This window comes from Bidens hawaiensis, unplaced genomic scaffold, assembly GCF_021521415.1.
Source record: "Bidens hawaiensis isolate Kalapana, Puna unplaced genomic scaffold, B.hawaiensis_p1.1 tig00038018_1, whole genome shotgun sequence".
Taxonomy (NCBI): Eukaryota; Viridiplantae; Streptophyta; class Magnoliopsida; order Asterales; family Asteraceae; genus Bidens; species Bidens hawaiensis.
The window spans coordinates 144,358-165,664 of record NW_027505516.1 but is presented as its reverse complement, the minus strand read 5'-3'; the positions used below and the strand labels follow the sequence as shown (position 1 = coordinate 165,664).

The following is a 21,307-nucleotide window of genomic DNA, read 5'->3' as shown; positions in this document are numbered from 1 at the left end:
ACTATTCTCTCTCTCTCTCTCTCTCTATATATATATATAAAAAAAGATTAGCGAGAGAGTCGTATATGGGTGGAGAGAGAGAGAGAGAGCTGGGGGTATGTGAACGAGAGAGTCATCATACCACTAAAAATGGTAGTTTAAGGTCGTTGAAACCAAAATATTTTTTTAGTTTTTCACTTTGTCGACTTTTAACAGAAATCAGTTTTAATCTATTAAATTAATGTATTAACGTAAATCAGTTTTAAACTATCGCATGGTCTCGTGTTTTAACCTAAGTACCAAACTAGACGCAATCAAAACCAAATAGATGCGATTTTACCCTATAACCAAAACCACCCACATAGCAGTTACCCAAATGATAACCACAAATTATCCTCTTGGTTTCTAATAATCTTAAACGAAAGCAATTAAACAAGGTTACATTTCCCAATATCATCATCTATCTATTAAAAAGGAAGGGTTTCAAATTAGAAGTCATGATAAAAGAAAAAATCTTAGAAGTCAAGACTCCATCCCCTCTTCTCTATAGCTCATCCTGCACAAAAACAATTCTATTTAAAACATCATCATCATCATCATCATCATCATCATCATCGTACTCAGTATATCCCGCCAATAGCAAAGCTATGGTAGGGTCTGAGGAGGGTAAGATGTAGACAACCTTACCTCTACCCCATAGGGATAGAGAGGCTGCTTCCGGTGAGACCCCCGGCTCGATAGTAGTTTTGCATCAAGCCTTGGACATAAGGCACATAACACTCAATCATCGGGACACCGGCTGATCGGTGCATGTACACTTGTCTTTCGGCTATCAACGCCACCACATGATGCCTGATTAACCTTCCGCCACTTTTAACGTTATTTTCACGAGATTAGTAAAATAACGTCAAAATTAGTGCAAAACTCAGAAATTTCAGAAACTCAGGGATGAGCATAAACAAAGTGGGCAAGACCCAAGCCCCGGTTGTAAACAACCAGGAGGGTCTGGGTCGTAAAATAACCTTCGGGGCCTCGCGGGTGTGACCCGTGTTTGCACACCCCCAGTATAAATTATGTCAAATTTTAAATACCTTGACGTCGCTTTCCTCAGCCTCGTCTTCATCTTCTGCATCGGCATCATCATTATCCTCAACCTAAAACACATTATAAATAAATATCATTTAGTTTTAACAGATTTTAATATTTAGATAATATTCTAAGTTTATGCGTGTGTTTTGATATAGAGAGAAAAAAGAGACTTACATCAGAATCAATTGGGTCATCTTTGGATTCCTGAAAGGGTAAAAAGTAGAAAGTTAAAAAACAAAAAAAAAAAAAGAGAGAAAGGTTTTACTAAAATTACATCTTATTAGCATTCAAATAATAATCTAAGTAATCTTAGTTTATAATATAAACAAAAGCTTTATGCATTAAAACTACACTTTTGAAAGACTTATGTAGGCAACTTATTTGTATGGATAGCATGAATTAGGTTGATCTGTAACACTTATTATAAAATGTATGCATTAAAAATTTCACTTATGTAAGAATTTAACAAGCAAATTATTGTATGGTTTGGGATCGGCCCATTAATAAGTAAACGGGCCAAAAAAATAATGAGAAGTTGAGCACAAAACCATGCAATAACAATACCTCCGCTTCCTTTTGCTTTTCTATCTCTTCAAATGCAGCCTTCTCAGCCTGAAAGAACCAAACTCATGATCAGAACAACAAAACGGTACATATAAACGAACAAAATTTATCAACTATTGATGCGACATACGTCTTTTAGTTTGCCCCATGTTTCTTCGGCAACTTGTTTGGCGTATTCGGGATCATCGCATATCAAGACATTGTCAAACAATGTGCCAGATTTCACCTATAAAAAGAAGCATTTAAATCTCAGAGAGAACAAATTTCATACGCTTAATACAATCAAGAAATAAATAAATAATTACCTGCCACAACTCGATACCAACATACTTCAACTTGGGGAAGACATACAGATCTGGATCATCCTTAAAATCTACATTTACAGCAAATAATGTTGTTAATATTAATATAAACTATAAGATGATCAAATGTTGGTGATGACTTGAAAGATGAAACGAAAGAAACCCGGGTTGTCGATCAGGGGTGCCTTCCACTTTCCACTGTAGTTCGGGTTCTTGATTTTCTATCAAGTGGACAACCAACTTCTTTAGATATATGCTCTTGATTAGTATAAAACTCGTAAATGAAAATGTTAAAAGTTAAAAAAATTGCACACCTTTGCCTTCCACGGGCCCTTGTATTCAGGGTTTGGAATAGTTGGGACAGTCCATTCACCATCTTCCTCATCATCCCAATCTTCTGGCTGAAAATTTAAGCCCATTTTAACCAAGATTTATTTAGAAACTAACACTAAAACAATCCACAAGTAAAATTTGGTTTTAAAAGGCGCTTTTTTAAAAACAAATAGGCCTGTTAAACGATCGAAGACAAACAACTTAGCGAACAGGGTTTTCTTGTTCGTGTTCATTCGTTAAAAAAATGAACGTGGTTACGTGCTCATGTTCGTTTATGTTCATTCATTAAGTGTATAAACAAACGGTTCACAAGCGTAAACGAACACGCATGAAAATAAACAATCAAACATAATTGAACAAAGATAAACAAACATAATTGAGAGAACACCAATTAAAAGTAAGTATGAACATTAATCGGTCGGGGCTAAAAAGTTAGTAAAACCAGACTGAATTGTAATGGGCATAAAAACTTTAAATAAATGCATATAAACGAACGAAAATAAACGTAAACCAACGAAGAACTGAACATGTAGATTGCATACCTTTTTGGCATCTGGGTCTGGGATCTCCTTTGGAATGTCATCATAACCCTGAAATCATAAAAAAAAAACATCCAGTTTAATATTCCACTTGAACCGTGAAGACTAAACCACAACCTATGAATGTTTTTCACAGCTTTACTACCTCGGGTTTCTTGTCTTCAGGGTCAGGAATAAACTCTTTCTCATCCCAATCTTCAGGCTGCCATAATCAATTCAAAATTTTATAAGCATCACAATTTACAACAGACCATTAACATTAAACAAAACTGTTTTAACTACCTTTTTGGCCTCTGGGTCCTTTATCTGCTTAGCTGGAAGAAGATCCCAATCATCGTACAAGCTTCCTGTCTGCTTCTCAACATTATCAATCAAGATACTGTAAGTAGCATCGGGTCGGAGGATAAACGTGTAAACATGTGAAAGCTGGTCGGTTTCACATGGAACATCTTTCTTGATCAACTTGTTTTCACCATTGTAAGTGAGGATTGCATGAACCTTCTTGGTAGCATACCCACAGATATCAGGTCCAAACATGATGCTGCAGTCAACATATTATTAATCAACCATCAATAATAAGTTAATAACAGGAACAAAACAGATATGAGACACTGATTGACAGAAGTTGTATAAGTAAATAACCTGTATGGGGTATCGCCACCAAATTTCTTTTGGTCAACATCACCACTAAGCAATTTCATGTAGCCGCCACCACAATCAAGCTTCTGCTCATGCTTGACTGAAAACTGGAAGACTAGGGTTTTATCCTTGTTGCTGAATTCAGGGTACTCAGCAGAAATTGCATAAAACCTGTAGTCTTCACTTGTCTGAATACCTATGATCAACAAGAAAACAATAGTTTATATCAGCTGATCATAAACTTCATGATATTAATATGATAAGAATTTATGTAAGGCAAAACAGGAGAAAAGGGATGAATACCTTTATCATTGGAATCACCGTTCCATTTTCCAGATGTGTAATTCCATTCGCCTGCCATGTTCTCATCTTTCTTCCAGTCAGATTTAACCCATCTGTTCTCCCATCCATCTGATTTGAAGAACACAAAATCAAATTGACAGATTAGCACAACAAAAGTTAAAATTTCGCACAAGCTACATACTAATGAATTATCAATTTTCAACCTGCTTATGCATCATAGAGATCAGGCAGTGTGATACCAAAAAGGAGTAAAACCATATACCAGATACCATAACGATTTTTCCTGTTCTATATCAATCAGTACCGGTACCATTGAAAATACCGAAACCAAATGGTACCATTAACAAGTAACCCTAATTTGAGAACATCATCATTGACTAGTGCAATCAGCATAAATCTTCTCACCAAACTCTTAAGAAAAACCAAAAAATATTATGCTAAAACAAAACACCGACTACAACAACTGAAAATACTGATACCGAAAATGAGTAAAACCTTATGTCGTACCGGTACCACTGAAGATACCAAAAAATATGTATAAATGTATTTCAATACAGTACCAGTATTGAGTAAAATGCTCATCCCTAATCTATCATATAAACACAAACACAGATCCATTTACAAGTAACCCTAACTTAATAATAACTCTACTAACAACAAAATCATTTTCAATTGCAATTAACACAAATCATCCTCACCAAACTCAAACTCACAAACACTATTAGATTGCATCAAAATGATGCTTCAATTCGCACACACTTCTAAATCAATCCGATCTAATCCATCAGCTACAATAACTATTCGATTGCATCAAATTGATGCTTGAATACATAAACATGTTCAAAGTCCATCTGATCTGGATACTGTATCTATCTATCAACTACAATTACACGCATAAGGCAACAGATCCGAGCATATTCATGACCTAATTCAATTGAATCGATCACTTATTACCTTCAAATCGTTCTTCAAAGAACACTTTAGCAGAAGCAATCGAGAACAGAAGCAGTAGAGCAAGAGCCGCAGGGTTTAACCTCGCCATTGTCGATTGATTGATTACACTACACACACACACTGACTGTGTGAGATCACGAGACTAGTAGTAGGGTTTATCTATATATATATGCGGCTGAGTCTTTGGTAATCACGTTGCTGACGTGGAGGAGTTAAAGACTGACACGTAGAGGAGTAGTGTCACTGATGACAGGTGGCGGATGGTGATTGGGTGGTGCTACGAGCCGGCTAGAGCAGAGGTTGAGTTGAGTTGAGTTTACGATATGTATATGTTGTTTAATAATTTGGGAATAAAATAAAAAAAGAGTACTTATTATTGTCACTTATAACGGATTAGGTATAAAAACAAATTTAATTGAATACTTTTATATCCTTTTCTAAGTTTACGTTAGAAAAAAAATATATATATATATATGTTGATCAAATTTGTTTCATTTTTAAAAGCTATATATTCAACCAATTTTTAATACTTTTAATAATTCAATAAAAAATATATATTTAATTATATTTCCATTTTGTTTCACACACTGAAGAGGTAGGTCCCATCAGAGCCTAGTTGGACCCACAGACTCACCTTGAAAAGGGACGTCTGCGCAGTTCAACCCGCAAGACTCCTTAACGGACGTCTGCGCGGTTGAACCCGCAAGACTAAACTAAAGGAACGTCTGCGCAGAAACCAACTGGATCAGCAGGACCCACCACGCTCAGAGACGTGACGTCCTCACGTGCGGTACGCAAGCTGTCCCCGCAGGAAACGCCTACCAATGGTTTTCAGGTACTCCGCCTGTTCCCGCAGTTACGGATACCGGCCATCAGGGAAGGCCACCCGCGCAGCATGGCTACACGCACAAGGCTTAACTCTCATAATAATTCAGCAGTCACCTGAAGAAGGAATGAGCAAGCCGGGAACATTCCCGCACAAAGGCGGGAGGGGGAATACTCCCGCCCAAATGAGCCAGTCCGTACGATACTGAGGATCTTTTACTGTACCTGACGAGGTATGGGCAAAAGATCTGTCCAAAGATACGACAGCTCATTGACAACAGTATGGCGAGCAGCATGCTCTTGTACTGTATGTCACTATTAGCCGCTACCTACTCACCAACTTCTGACATACCACGTGCCTAGCCTGTAGTTGGTGAAAAAGGAATAGTACACAGCAGGCCTGGTCACTATCAGCCGCTGCCTACTCACCAACTACCAGCATGGCACGTGCGTAGGCCACTGTTGGTGGAACAGGAATACTATTCAGCAGGCCACACCTCCTTGGAAACCTACCTCCGGCTATAAATACCACAAATGGTATGATCATCTCATCTTAACAGATCTTATCATATTATACCTGATATCTGCTCTAGCAATCTCTTAATATACATTTATATTTAAAGAGCAATCTAGTCTGATTCTCACGCCGGAGGGTGGTCACAAGGAGGAACCCCCCCCCTTCTCAGTGACAAGCTCACGGTGTCTGTTTTGCAGGTTATCAGAAGAACCATCTTTGCCGGGTCTAACCCCTCGTGGGAAACAGCTATCTAACCCCCAGGTTACCCGTAATCTGCCCGGGGTCCGGTTAGTGTTTTTCTTCATTGGCGCCATCCGTGCATAAAAGCTAGAACTTCATTTTTCTACAGTTTTTTCAAACTTCTGGAAAGATGGTTAACGTTACTCCGGTCCCAAGGCCAACGAGTTACCAGGAAGCCCCGGTAACCACAACCCCAGCTACTGGGGGGAACACCGGCGAGCACACAAATTTTACGAACACTACCCCGGTTACCCAAGCCGGGACAAGTGCAGTAAATTTTACGAACACTACCCCAGTTACCCAAGCTGGGGCAAGTGCAGTAAACAACCATCCCCTGGGATTCAATAATACCCAGGTGGAAAGACAGCAGACGAGACTCCCCCGCCAAACACTTGAACAAGTTAAAGCGTGGGCGGAGGCACGTCAGAAGGAATTCCAAGCTGAGTTGGACGAACGCTTACGTTCCGTCCAACAGGCTGACGAATTTGGAAGCACTCGCCAACAGCTCAACATGAGCAGTGAGTGCGGGTCCTCGGACGATGATCAGGAGGAATCCGACACCGACGCAAACCCTCGCCTTAGGGCGAAAGGGAAGCGTAAGGAAACGGACTTCCAAACGAGAAGGAATTTCGGAGAAACCTTCAAACAAAGACACGCGGGGGGAAACCCACGTGACTTCTCCAAAACCTTCAGACCAACTGCTGCAAACGCGGGAACATCCAAGTTTGCAAGGGACATTGCGGAAGCAATCGCCCCAAAAAGTGCCAAGCAGATGTCCAACATCGGCACTTATGATGGTATATCTGATCCAGACGATCATTTGAACAGATTCATAGCGGGGGCAACCGTCAGCAATTGGACGGAACCCACGTGGTGTTATATGTTCCAGATGACACTGGTTGGAGCGGCTAGAGCGTGGTTTGACCGTTTACCGGTCCACCACATCTATGATTGGGCGGACTTCCAACACAAGTTCAGCCAACACTTCAGTCAACAGAGGAAGTATATTGAAGAACAGTGGACGATCCTCAACTGCGTTAGAGATAAGGATGAACCTTTACTAGACTTCATCACTCGCTTTAACTCGAAGAAGCTGAGTCTGGGCGTTATAAGCGAAGACCTTGTTCGCGCCGCTTACATCCAGGGCGCCGAATACCCCGAACTTATCCGCACGTTGACGGGTAAAGATGGCATGCCACCCACATGGGATGCCATCATGACGGCAGCCAAGCGCTTTGCCGAAACGGAGAAGCAACTGGGTGGGAGTCTGCCCCAGACTACAAATGTGACAATCGTCAATTTCAGGTTAACCCCGTTAACTCAACTCCGTCAATTCAAACTTTAAGATCGTTGAATCTATAACGCACACTTCATTACATTTAAACTAGGGTTTAAATGACGCTTAACACTTACTACATGTGTAGTCTTTCGGGATTTGCACCGAAACGCAAACGAGTTGACGCAAACGATTGATAAACAAACGACAAACGTCAAAACAATAATTATGTGTTAATTATGTGTTAGATATATGTGTGTTACTTGATTGTTATGTGGAATGTTAAACAAGAAACAAGAACCAACTATTTAGGCTAGAGATGTAACATTTGGAAGTTTAGGGACTAGAGTGTAACTTGTATATCTATAAATATATCATTATCACAAACCCTAACTCCTCTCCTTCCCCTCACAAAAACCGACGGCAGCTAGACCCCCCCCCCCCTCCGTGCGATCGGCTCACAAACACACACCAAACACTTGGTTTTAATCTTGGGTTTTCACAATTGAAGCATCCTACACCCGTTTCTAATCATCTCCTACCTTCCTCTTGCTTGTATTGGTGTTTTGAAGGTATAACTTGCAAACCCTAGGTCCGACTTTTTCCTATGCATGGTGTTCATATGATCCTTGTTTATTTGATGGTGTATTAGTGATGATTTGATAACTAGTTTTGATAGTATTGGATGTTAATTGTTGTGTCCTTGATTGTGAGTGCAAATAAAACCCTAATCTTGTATGTATGGTGTAATGGAGATGCATGGATAGTAGTATTAGTGTCTAGCATGTTATATGATCTATTTGTGATCCATGGCTAGTGAAATTGTTAAGTTTTGATGTGAACAGAATCTGGACAGAATGTGTATACGATGTTTAAATGACTGTAACGAAGTGTAAACGTGAAAATTGATTGAGATTGTGGGTACTGCAGTAAACTAGGTTGAGTCTAGTTTCCATGAAGTATAAGTTTGTAATTTTTGGACAAGTATAAGTGTGCTTTTATGATTTTACAAAAACGTGGTGCAAAGCTGAGCTGTTAGACCTGCTGTTGGGTTATGTTGTAAATGTTATATCTCATGAACTACGAGACCAATTGGGTTGGTTCCACTTCTGGAAGTTGACTCATTGAGTTAGGAACCAAACCCAAGTGGTCTTGCATTTATTGGATTTTTCGTTTAACGGGAATTGCAAATAACATTCTGTTGCGCATGAATCTGACTGATATGAGTTTGCTGTAATGTTTTGGTCATTATAAGGAAAATATGTGGAATAAAAATAAGATAAAATATGTTCTGGAAACCTAAGATATGTATGCTTCTGTGGTAATTTTTGGTGAATTAATTGAGACGTTATGATCGGTGAACTAGTGAAATCTTTCAAGTAGAAATTCTGTCATAACGAAACTAGCTGCTGAGTTGTGTAAAAAATGCATGAAATATGATAGTTTTTATATAATTGTTGTGTTTTGACCAAAATACCCTTGCGGGGAATAGTTGTTAATTGATTGCCATGAATTGACCAAATTGCCCTTATGGGGAATAATGGTTAGTTAATCTTTGTTTGTTGACCAAAATGCCCTTACGGGGATAATTGCTAGTAAAGTATGTTATTAGTACGAGACACGAAAGTAATTGCTCACTCATGTATCGTATCACAATTGTACTTGTTTAAGTCACACACGATTCACAAACGAAACACGAAATCTGTTACGTGCATAGGTATTATGTGCCGAGTCTAGAGACTCGTTAAACGTTCCGATACTTAGAAAATCTCTTTGTTATTTAGAACGCTAGAGAGTTTCTGCGACGCGCATCACTTGGTGATCTAGATCGGGATATTCTTCGCAAACAGTGAGTTTCACTTACCCCGCTCTTTGAACTGTTTTCAAACGTTTTTCACTTGGGGGAGATAACATACTCCGATAAACGCATTTTTCTGAGATAAACGCATATTTAAGATTTTGTTATAAATTATATATCACTTGTAAAGGCTAAGCGGCAAACGTAACATTTGAAGTCCCACACATCGGACCGGTTAATATTTGGAATAGCGAGTCACTGTTGAGTAGTACTACTGGGATTGACAAACCCCACCCGACGCTAAGCTCAACTGGAGGTTGAGTGGGTGTAATTTTGGCTAACACTTACCATGGTCTGGAATGACCTGGTGACGGGCACTTGATAAACAGTCAGCTTCGGTCGCGAACCACTTAGCGATACTTGTTGTATAGATTAGCTACCTATCGATATATAATTTGACATAACACTATCTGGTAATGCAAAACACTTAAACGCCGTAACGTGGTTACGCAAAACACTGAAACGCCGTAACGTGGTTACGCAAAACACTGAAACGCCGTAACGTGGTTACGCAACACTGAAAACGCCGTAACATGGTTACGCAACACTTAAACGCCGTAACGAGGTTACGCAAAACGCTAAACGATTTATCTTATATAACTTGTGAACTCACCAACCTTGTGTTGACACTTTTAGTATGTTATTCTCAGGTAGCCGAGGCGGGCGCGCGGTTTAGGAGCATGCATTAAACGAAAATACTTATATTCTGCAAACTTAATTTTAACAGTTACATTTGGTTTTAAGTCGTCCTGCGTGACGCAACTTTTGAATTAAGGTTTTACGCTTCCGCACTTATTTACATTTAAACGTTTTTCTTTGGTTTGATTATAACTAATGATTCCGATCCTGCCAGTTCACACCCTCTGACGGTAAAACTCCGTTAGTGGATTTTGAGGGTGTGACAGATTGGTATCACAGCCATTGGTTATAGCGAACTAGAAGCTGCATGCATACTAGACTATAACCGCGACGACCCATTAGTTATAATGATACGCACTGCATAGGTTTGTGTAGTCTTGAAATCTTATTTCTTTACCTCTTTCACTCATACGCGCGCATATACACGGCTTACCTGTAGGAATGTCGACGCCACCCTCATCATCATCCGATTCGATGACGCATGCTCACGGGAAGGAACCGTAGTTACCTACTGCCTCGCCACCCCGTGTAGTCCCGGAACTCGAAGCTCCTGCACCGAAGAGGAACCGCCTATCCGGAGGCCTGTATGAAAACGACGTTAGCTGGGATTGGTACCCCAACATGATCAGACGTATGGTCTACCGTGAACAAGTTCCCCCATTGCCTCACCCGAACCACCCTGCTTACCCCAACACCCTACCACCCATAACCGAACCTGTGGAGCGAGTTCTCGCAGCTGTCGTTTCTTGTTTGGAGCGTGATGTGGGTTACATGCGCTACACGAGAGAGAACGTTTCCAGATTGTTAAAAGACGAAACCGAGAATAAGGAGGAGATTGCCCGCATGGCGGCGGCAATGAAAGATATGCAAGGGGCTAGTGATCAACAGATGAAGGTTATGATGAAGATGCAAGCCGAAATGATAGACTTGAAAGAGCAACTCCAAGAAGCAAGGACCCGAACCGAGATAGCTCTAGAGCGTTGCGATGACTTACAAATGCAACTTGCTCAGAACGCAGCCGAACCTGAGGCAGAGCCTGAAGAAGAACCGGAGGAAGAACCGACTGAGGAGGAGGCACACTCAGAGGTGTCCTCAGACGATGACATCTAGACACGGTCATGGTAACATCAACCTGACTGCAGCTGAACTCCAAACTTTGCTGAACGACCATGCGGCGGCCGCTTTAGCCGCACACGTCCAGAATCAAACTGGAGGTCCGAGTGGAACGTGTACCTTCAAGAACTACCTTGACTGCAAGCCCAGTACGTTTAAGGGCACTGAGGGAGCTATAGGCTTCCTGCGTTGGGCTGAGAAGGCCGAGTCGGCCTTTGAGATGTGTAACTGTCCCTCTGCCAGTAGGGTCAAATTCGCTGCTGGGACACTTGAGGATTCCGCCCTCACTTGGTGGAATTCGAACGTCCAGATCCTTGGATTGGAACTGGCTAACGCGATGAACTGGGAGGAGTTCAAAAGCATGATGCGAGAGGAGTACTGTCCGAGGGAAGAAATTTCGAAGTTAGAGTCGGAGTTTTGGTCGTTGAAGATGGTGGGTTCGGAAATTGAAGCCTACACTACTCGTTCGCACGAGTTGGCTGTGATGTGTCCGCGGATGGTAGATCCGCCGAGTAAGAGGATAGAAATGTACATCGATGGATTAGCACTGCAAATTCAGGGCATGGTGACATCTTCCAGACCAGCCACGATCCAACAAGCGATCCGTTTAGCTCACAAACTGACGGATCAGGCTGTGACCCAAGGTGCGTTACCACCGAGGGGTTCGACCGTTAAAGCCCGTGACAACCAGAGTAACGACAATAACAACAACAGCAACCCGAACAGCAGGAAGAGAAAGTTTGACAACACCAGATCTTCATCCTCGAACCTCCCACCGCAACACCACTACCGTAAGCCCGAATTTACTCGGAGCTTCAACACTCAGAATCATAACAACAACAACAACGGTAGCGGGCAGGTTTCGAGCGGATATACTGGGAAATATCCAAAGTGCAACAGGTGCAACTTTCATCATGTTGGCCAGTGTGACCGTGTCAAGTGTCAAAGATGCGGAAAGATAGGTCACCAAGCGAAGGAATGTAGAGGAGACCTTGCGGCGAAGGGTGCTCCTAAGCCACCGATGACGACTAAGGGATGTTTTGAATGTGGACAGGAAGGCCATTTCCGGAAGGATTGCCCCAAGCTGAAACAGAATGACAATAATGGGGGTAATGGAAGTGGCAGTAATGGTGGAGGAAATGGCAAAGGAAGAGCGTTTGTGATAGGATCGGGTCAAGCCCGCAATGATCCGCATGTGGTGTCTGGTAAGTTCCCTGTAAACGATTGTTTTGCTTCTGTTTTGTTTGACACTGGAGCTGATAGGAGTTTTGTGTCGAAAGCCTTTAGCCAACTTTTAGACCTTACTCCAACCCCGTTAGACGCTAAGTTTCCTGTTGAATTAGCTAACGGTAAAACTGTAGTAACAACTCATATACTTGCGGGATGTAAGTTGAAACTGTCAGGTCATGTCTTTGACATCGACCTTATTCCTTTTACGCTTAGTAGTTTCGATGTCGTTGTCGGCATGGACTGGTTATCCGAGAACCGAGCGGAGATTATATGCCATGATAAGATAGTCCATATTACCACCCCTTCCGGCGAGATCATTTCGGTCCGAGGCGAGAGAAGCGGCATGACCACCAGCGTCATTACCCTTATGAAGGCACAGAAGTATCTACGAAAGGGTCATCCGGCAATTTTGGCGCAAATTGTTGAGAAACCCGCGGAGGAGAAACGAATTGAAGACATACCGGTTGTGCGAGACTTTCCGGAAGTTTTCCCGGAGGATTTGCCCGGACTCCCTCCTATTCGTCAAGTCGAATTTCAAATCGAGTTGACACCCGGTGCAGCACCCATAGCACGAGCCCCGTATCGGCTCGCACCGGCGGAACTTCAGGAGTTGTCCACTCAGTTGCAAGATTTGTTGAATAAAGGTTTTATCCGACCTAGCTCATCGCCATGGGGAGCCCCTGTCTTGTTTGTCCGAAAGAAAGACGGGACTTTCCGAATGTGCATCGACTACCGGGAGTTGAACAAGGTGACGGTCCAGAACCGTTATCCTTTACCCCGAATTGATGATTTGTTTGACCAGCTTCAGGGATCGAGTTACTACTCGAAGATCGATCTACGATCCGGTTACCACCAGCTGAGAGTGCGCGAAGAAGATATTTCAAAGACGGCTTTCAGAACACGGTATGGTCACTACGAGTTTTCGGTTATGCCTTTTGGCCTAACCAACGCGCCAGCCGTATTTATGGATCTCATGAATCGAGTATGCAAGGCGTACCTCGACAAGTTTGTGATTGTTTTCATTGATGATATTCTCGTCTACTCCAAGAACGAGACTGACCACAAAGAGCACTTAAGGATAATTCTGGAACTACTGAAGAAGGAACAATTGTATGCTAAACTCTCGAAATGTGAATTTTGGCTTCGCGAGGTTCACTTTTTAGGACATGTGATCAACGAGAATGGTATCCATGTCGATCCCGGTAAGGTAGAGGCCATCAAAAAAAAAAACTGGGAAGCACCTAAGACTCCGACCGAGGTGCGACAATTCCTAGGACTGGCCGGCTACTACCGGCGTTTCATCGAGGGATTTTCAAAAATTGCCCAACCCCTCACCGTTTTGACCCACAAGGGCACTAAGTACAATTGGGGTGACGCGCAAAAATCCGCTTTTCAACTATTGAAAACCAAGCTTTGTAGCGCCCCTATTTTAGCTCTCCCCGAGGGAACGGAAAATTTTGAGGTACACTGTGACGCATCTATACAAGGTCTCGGTTGTGTGCTGATGCAACTCGAGAAGGTTATAGCCTACGCCTCTAGACAACTACGGGTTCACGAGAAGAACTACACGACCCACGATTTGGAACTCGGAGCTGTAGTGTTTGCTCTTAAGATATGGAGGCATTACTTGTACGGTACCAAGTTTACCATTTACACCGACCACAAGAGTCTCCAACATATCTACGATCAGAAGGAGCTGAACATGCGACAGCGTCGTTGGGTCGAGCTGCTTAAAGATTATGATTGTGCCATCAAGTACCACCCTGGCAAGGCCAATGTGGTGGCCGACGCCCTCAGCAGAAAAGAAACAGATAAACCCAGACGGGTGAGAGCATTGCAACTCACGATTCATGCCAGCTTACCCGATCAGATTCGCGATGCGCAACTGGAAGCTTTGAAAGATGATAATCTTCCATCGGAACTCATGCGGGGCATGAATAAGCAACTTGAAACCAGATCGGACGGGGTCCGATATTTTGAGAACCGGATTTGGGTTCCACGATACGGAGAGTTGAGAACTCTATTGATGGACGAAGCTCACAAGTCCCGATATTCTATCCACCCTGGCTCAGATAAAATGTATCATGATTTAAAGGCACTTTACTGGTGGCCGAACATGAAAGCCGATATTGCCACCTACGTGAGCAAATGTTTGACTTGTGCCAGAGTCAAGATAGAATACCAGAAACCATCTGGTCTACTGCAACAACCGGAACTCCCAATGTGGAAATGGGAACACATCTCAATGGATTTTATTACGGGTTTGCCTAAGACACCGACGGGATGCGATACCATCTGGGTGATCGTTGACCGGTTGACTAAATCGGCACACTTCCTAGCAATTAAGGAAACAGACAAAATGGAAAGACTGACTCGTGTCTACATGAAGGAAGTAGTGTCGAGACACGGAGTGCCTGTCTCGATCATTTCCGATCGAGATTCTCGTTTCACCTCACACTTTTGGAAGTCGCTGAAAAGCGCACTGGGCACCCGTCTTGATATGAGTACAGCATACCATCCTCAGACGGATGGGCAAAGTGAGCAGACTATTCAGACCCTGGAGGATATGTTGCGTGCATGCGTCTTAGATTTCGGAAAAAGTTGGGAACCCCACTTACCCTTGGTAGAGTTTTCGTATAATAACAGCTACCACGCAAGTATTAAGGCAGCGCCGTTTGAAGCGCTGTACGGACGGAAGTGTCGATCACCACTCTGCTGGGCAGAGGTGGGTGACAGCCAAATCACTGGTCCGGAACTGGTACTCGAAACCTCGGAAAAGATTGTTCAAATCCGAAATCGCATGGCAGCAGCACGAGATCGCCAAAAGAGTTACGCCGACAAGCGCCGAAAACCTCTCGAATTTCAAGTGAACGATCGGGTGTTACTCAAAGTCTCACCTTGGAAAGGTGTGGTTCGCTTTGGGAAGCGAAACAAACTCAAACCCACGATATGTTGGTCCGTACCGGATAACTGAGCGCATTGGTCCGGTGGCGTACCGACTGGACCTACCAACAGAACTCAGTGGCGTACATGATGTATTCCACGTATCAAATTTGAAGAGATGCCTATCTGATGAGAACCAAGTAGTCCCTTTGGAGGAACTACAAGTTGATGAACAGTTACGTTTCATTGAGGAACCAGTCGAGGTTTTGGACTAGGAAACCAAAACGCTCAAACACAGCAAAATTCCAATCGTTAAGGTTCGTTGGAACTCGAGACGTGGACCGGAGTTCACGTGGGAACGCGAGGATCACATGATGAAAAAGTATCCTCACCTTTTTGAATGGCTAACCAAACACCGAAAACCGCGAAACCTGGCAAACCGTCAGATATCACCGGAGGTATGAATTAAATTTCGGGACGAAATTTCTTTCTACTAGGGGATGATATGACAAACTGAAAATTTTCTTACTTTTTCAGACACTCATCACGACTTGACTCAAATTTTCGGGACGAAAATTCTTTAACATGGGAATGATGTGACAATCGTCAATTTCAGGTTAACTCCGTTAACTCAACTCCGTCAATTCAAACTTTAAGATCGTTGAATCTATAACGCACACTTCATTACATTTAAACTAGGGTTTAAATGACGCTTAACACTTACTACATGTGTAGTCTTTCGGGATTTGCACCGAAACGCAAACGAGTTGACGCAAACGATTGATAAACAAACGACAAACGTCAAAACAATAATTATGTGTTAATTATGTGTTAGATATATGTGTGTTACTTGATTGTTATGTGGAATGTTAAACAAGAAACAAGAACCAACTATTTAGGCTAGAGATGTAACATTTGGAAGTTTAGGGACTAGAGTGTAACTTGTATATCTATAAATATATCATTATCACAAACCCTAACTCCTCTCCTTCCCCTTACAAAAACCGACGGCAGCTAGACCCCCCCCCCCCCCCCTCCGTGCGATCGGCTCACAAACACACACCAAACACTTGGTTTTAATCTTGGGTTTTCACAATTGAAGCATCCTACACCCGTTTCTAATCATCTCCTACCTTCCTCTTGCTTGTATTGGTGTTTTGAAGGTATAACTTGCAAACCCTAGGTCCGACTTTTTCCTATGCATGGTGTTCATATGATCCTTGTTTATTTGATGGTGTATTAGTGATGATTTGATAACTAGTTTTGATAGTATTGGATGTTAATTGTTGTGTCCTTGATTGTGAGTGCAAATAAAACCCTAATCTTGTATGTATGGTGTAATGGAGATGCATGGATATTAGTATTAGTGTCTAGCATGTTATATGATCTATTTGTGATCCATGGCTAGTGAAATTGTTAAGTTTTGATGTGAACAGAATCTGGACAGAATGTGTATACGATGTTTAAATGACTGTAACGAAGTGTAAACGTGAAAATTGATTGAGATTGTGGGTACTGCAGTAAACTAGGTTGAGTCTAGTTTCCATGAAGTATAAGTTTGTAATTTTTGGACAAGTATAAGTGTGCTTTTATGATTTTACAAAAACGTGGTGCAAAGCTGAGCTGTTAGACCTGCTGTTGGGTTATGTTGTAAATGTTATATCTCATGAACTACGAGACCAATTGGGTTGGTTCCACTTCTGGAAGTTGACTCATTGAGTTAGGAACCAAACCCAAGTGGTCTTGCATTTATTGGATTTTTCGTTTAACGGGAATTGCAAATAACATTCTGTTGCGCATGAATCTGACTGATATGAGTTTGCTGTAATGTTTTGGTCATTATAAGGAAAATATGTGGAATAAAAATAAGATAAAATATGTTCTGGAAACCTAAGATATGTATGCTTCTGTGGTAATTTTTGGTGAATTAATTGAGACGTTATGATCGGTGAACTAGTGAAATCTTTCAAGTAGAAATTCTGTCATAACGAAACTAGCTGCTGAGTTGTGTAAAAAATGCATGAAATATGATAGTTTTTATATAATTGTTGTGTTTTGACCAAAATACCCTTGCGGGGAATAGTTGTTAATTGATTGCCATGAATTGACCAAATTGCCCTTATGGGGAATAATGGTTAGTTAATCTTTGTTTGTTGACCAAAATGCCCTTACGGGGATAATTGCTAGTAAAGTATGTTATTAGTACGAGACACGAAAGTAATTGCTCACTCATGTATCGTATCACAATTGTACTTGTTTAAGTCACACACGATTCACAAACGAAACACGAAATCTGTTACGTGCATAGGTATTATGTGCCGAGTCTAGAGACTCGTTAAACGTTCCGATACTTAGAAAATCTCTTTGTTATTTAGAACGCTAGAGAGTTTCTGCGACGCGCATCACTTGGTGATCTAGATCGGGATATTCTTCGCAAACAGTGAGTTTCACTTACCCCGCTCTTTGAACTGTTTTCAAACGTTTTTCACTTGGGGGAGATAACATACTCCGATAAACGCATTTTTCTGAGATAAACGCATATTTAAGATTTTGTTATAAATTATATATCACTTGTAAAGGCTAAGCGGCAAACGTAACATTTGAAGTCCCACACATCGGACCGGTTAATATTTGGAATAGCGAGTCACTGTTGAGTAGTACTACTGGGTTTGACAAACCCCACCCGACGCTAAGCTCAACTGGAGGTTGAGTGGGTGTAATTTTGGCTAACACTTACCATGGTCTGGAATGACCTGGTGACGGGCACTTGATAAACAGTCAGCTTCGGTCGCGAACCACTTAGCGATACTTGTTGTATAGATTAGCTACCTATCGATATATAATTTGACATAACACTATCTGGTAATGCAAAACACTTAAACGCCGTAACGTGGTTACGCAAAACACTGAAACGCCGTAACGTGGTTACGCAAAACACTGAAACGCCGTAACGTGGTTACGCAACACTGAAAACGCCGTAACATGGTTACGCAACACTTAAACGCCGTAACGAGGTTACGCAAAACGCTAAACGATTTATCTTATATAACTTGTGAACTCACCAACCTTGTGTTGACACTTTTAGTATGTTATTCTCAGGTAGCCGAGGCGGGCGCGCGGTTTAGGAGCATGCATTAAACGAAAATACTTATATTCTGCAAACTTAATTTTAACAGTTACATTTGGTTTTAAGTCGTCCTGCGTGACGCAACTTTTGAATTAAGGTTTTATGCTTCCGCACTTATTTACATTTAAACGTTTTTCTTTGGTTTGATTATAACTAATGATTCCGATCCTGCCAGTTCACACCCTCTGACGGTAAAACTCCGTTAGTGGATTTTGAGGGTGTGACAACAAACTTCTACACGCAGAGGACTAGAGAAAACAGCGTCCAGTCCGCCTGGCAAAACAAAAGGAGGAAGCCAAGCATATGGCAGTCAAGGGTAAACTTTGACACCTCATCCAGCTCTCGCTCCCTATTAGGCGGAAGGGATAATACACACCCATCAGGCCAACACACCAGGTGGACGCCCCTCACCAAAAGCGTCACGGAGATATTTGCCACGGAGAAACTTCCATGGCCAAAAGCTCCAACGGTCCGACAACGACCTGACGCGGACCAGAGCAAATACTGTGACTTCCACGGCACAAAGAGTCACACCACTGAGAAGTGTTCATCTCTGAGGAATATTATCGAAACATTCGTCAAGGAAGGCAAACTTACACACCTGGTGGCATCAATCAGGAACAGAGGGCAGAATGACAACCGATACAAAAGCAACGGACGAAAGCCCGTTGACATCAGCATTCACATGGTTCGTGGTAACATCAGAGGAAGAAAAAGACAGACGACAGAACCATGCGCATGGAAAGAAGCTGAGGTGCGCTTCCCGCGAGTGCCAGGAGGACCTAGCAAAGAAGGCCCTATCGTCATCAAAAGCCAGCTGGGGCACTACATCACTTCCCGCACTCTTGTTGACAACGGTGCCTCGTCAACAGTTATGTACAGGCAGTTCTTCGACAAGTTAGATGATGAAGACAAGGAACGCTTGGAAACGGTCTACGCCTCGATGGAAGGGTTCGACGGCAGCACAAACACCCCCCTGGGCATCCTATCTTTCCCCGTCACTCTCACAGACGGAAAACTCTCCCGCACGGAGGATGTGGACTTTGTCGTAATGAGGAAGCCGCACCACACGTACGACATTCTCTTCGGGAGAGACGGGATGGCAAGATTCAACGCCGTAGTATCTTCAGTCCACGGCATGATGGGATGGCCAACAGCTGAGGGCGTGGCGATGGTCACCGGTATTCCCCAGGTATGCATCGCATCTGTCTCATCAACACCCAAACCAAAGATGGCTAAACCCACCATCACCGAACCAGAAGAATGGGCTTTTAACGGAAAATACCCCGACCAGGCTATTACCATTGGCCCAACAATAACTGATCCTACGCGCACATTACTCAAACGCTTACTACAAAAAAACGCTGACATCTTCGCATGGAAACCAGCAGACATGACTGGTGTACCTCGAAGTAAAGCAGAGCATAAGCTCAAGTGTGACCAGGCTTTTACGCCGGTCATACAAAAGCGTAGAGTAATGGGGGCGGAACAAGCTAACGCGTGTAGAACCCAAGTCAAGGAACTCCTTGACGCGGGCATCGTACGCGTTAGCAGATATCAAACTTGGGTTGCAAATCCCGTTATGGTACCAAAGTCTAACAAGCAATGGCGCATGTGCATAGATTTCAAAGACTTGAACAAAGCATGCCCCAAAGATTGTTACCCGTTACCCGAAATTGATCTTAAGGTAGATTCGTTATCACCGTTTCGCCTTAAATGCTTCCTTGATGCGTATAAAGGATACCATCAAATCCACATGGCCGTTGACGATCAGGACAAAACCGCATTTCGGACGCCCGATGGCACATTCTGTTATCAAATGATGCCATTCGGACTTAAGAATGCCGGGTCCACATACCAGCGCCTGATGGACAAGGAGTTTCATGCCCAAATTGGGAGAAACTTGGAAGTATACATGGATGACCTGGTCATTAAAAGCCTTAACCCAGAAGCGATGTTGAAAGACATCGAAGAAACATTCAACACACTCAGAAGGATAAACATGAAGCTCAACCCGAGCAAGTGTTCCTTTGGGATGGAAGAAGGGAAGTTCTTAGGAGTCATCGTTACAAAAGATGGCTTCAGAGCGAACCCTGAAAAGGTCGAAGCCATTATCAAAATGGAATCACCTACCACCATCAAACAAGCTCAGACACTGAACGGACGCCTAGTTGCACTTAACCGCTTCTTGGCAAATCATGCGGATAGGTCGTTCCCATTCGTGTCGACGCTGAGAAACTGTCTAAAGAAAACGCACTTCCGCTGGACACCAGAAGCGGAAGCAGCTTTTCAGGAAATTCGGTCACGTTTGATCGAACTCCCAACGCTCACAGCACCAGAAGCGGGAGATGAATTAATCCTATACCTCTCCGCCACAGATAGAGCGACCGGGGCCTTCCTGTTAGTCGAGCGAAAAGGCATCCAGATGCCAATCTACTATGTTAGCCGTCTCCTAACAGACGTCGAAACTCGGTACTCTACCCTGGAAAAATTAGTCTTAGCACTTGTACAGGCTTCACGCAGGCTAAGACGATATTTCCAAGGTCACCCAATTACTATTCTCACCAACTTCAAACTTGCAAACGTTTTAGGCAAACCCGAACTTTCGGGACGCCTAGCCAAATGGGCAATAGAATTGGGAGAATACGCGATAAAATACAAGCCAAGGCCAGCTATAAAAGGCCAGGTCTTGGCCGACTTTATTGCCGAAGTCCCCGCATCGCGGGAGAAAGAGTGCCAGGACGAGGCTCAGCCCTCTCCAGCACTAGACATCGATGAAGTCTGGAGACTTTACACTGATGGAGCGGCCAGCAGCGAGGGCTCAGGCGCAGGGTTAAAACTTACCAACCCAGCAGGCCAAGAATATACTTACGCTATTCGACTAGACTTTCCAAGTA

General features: G+C 42.8%; 1 protein-coding gene across 1 annotated transcript; it reads right to left on the bottom strand.

The window, feature by feature from the left end:
* Window positions 1-411: 411 nt before the first annotated feature.
* Window positions 412-4,911, bottom strand: LOC143613691 (calreticulin-like). The gene is made up of 14 exons (XM_077087331.1): window positions 4,703-4,911; window positions 3,749-3,856; window positions 3,449-3,641; window positions 3,089-3,347; window positions 2,952-3,008; window positions 2,810-2,857; window positions 2,249-2,335; window positions 2,098-2,155; window positions 1,938-2,005; window positions 1,763-1,858; window positions 1,633-1,680; window positions 1,243-1,272; window positions 1,071-1,133; window positions 412-535 (listed from the first exon to the last, which is right to left on the bottom strand). The coding sequence occupies exons 1-14, from the start codon at window positions 4,788-4,790 to the stop codon at window positions 524-526; spliced, it is 1,215 nt and encodes a 404-aa protein (XP_076943446.1). The 5' UTR covers window positions 4,791-4,911; the 3' UTR covers window positions 412-523.
* Window positions 4,912-21,307: the final 16,396 nt, after the last annotated feature.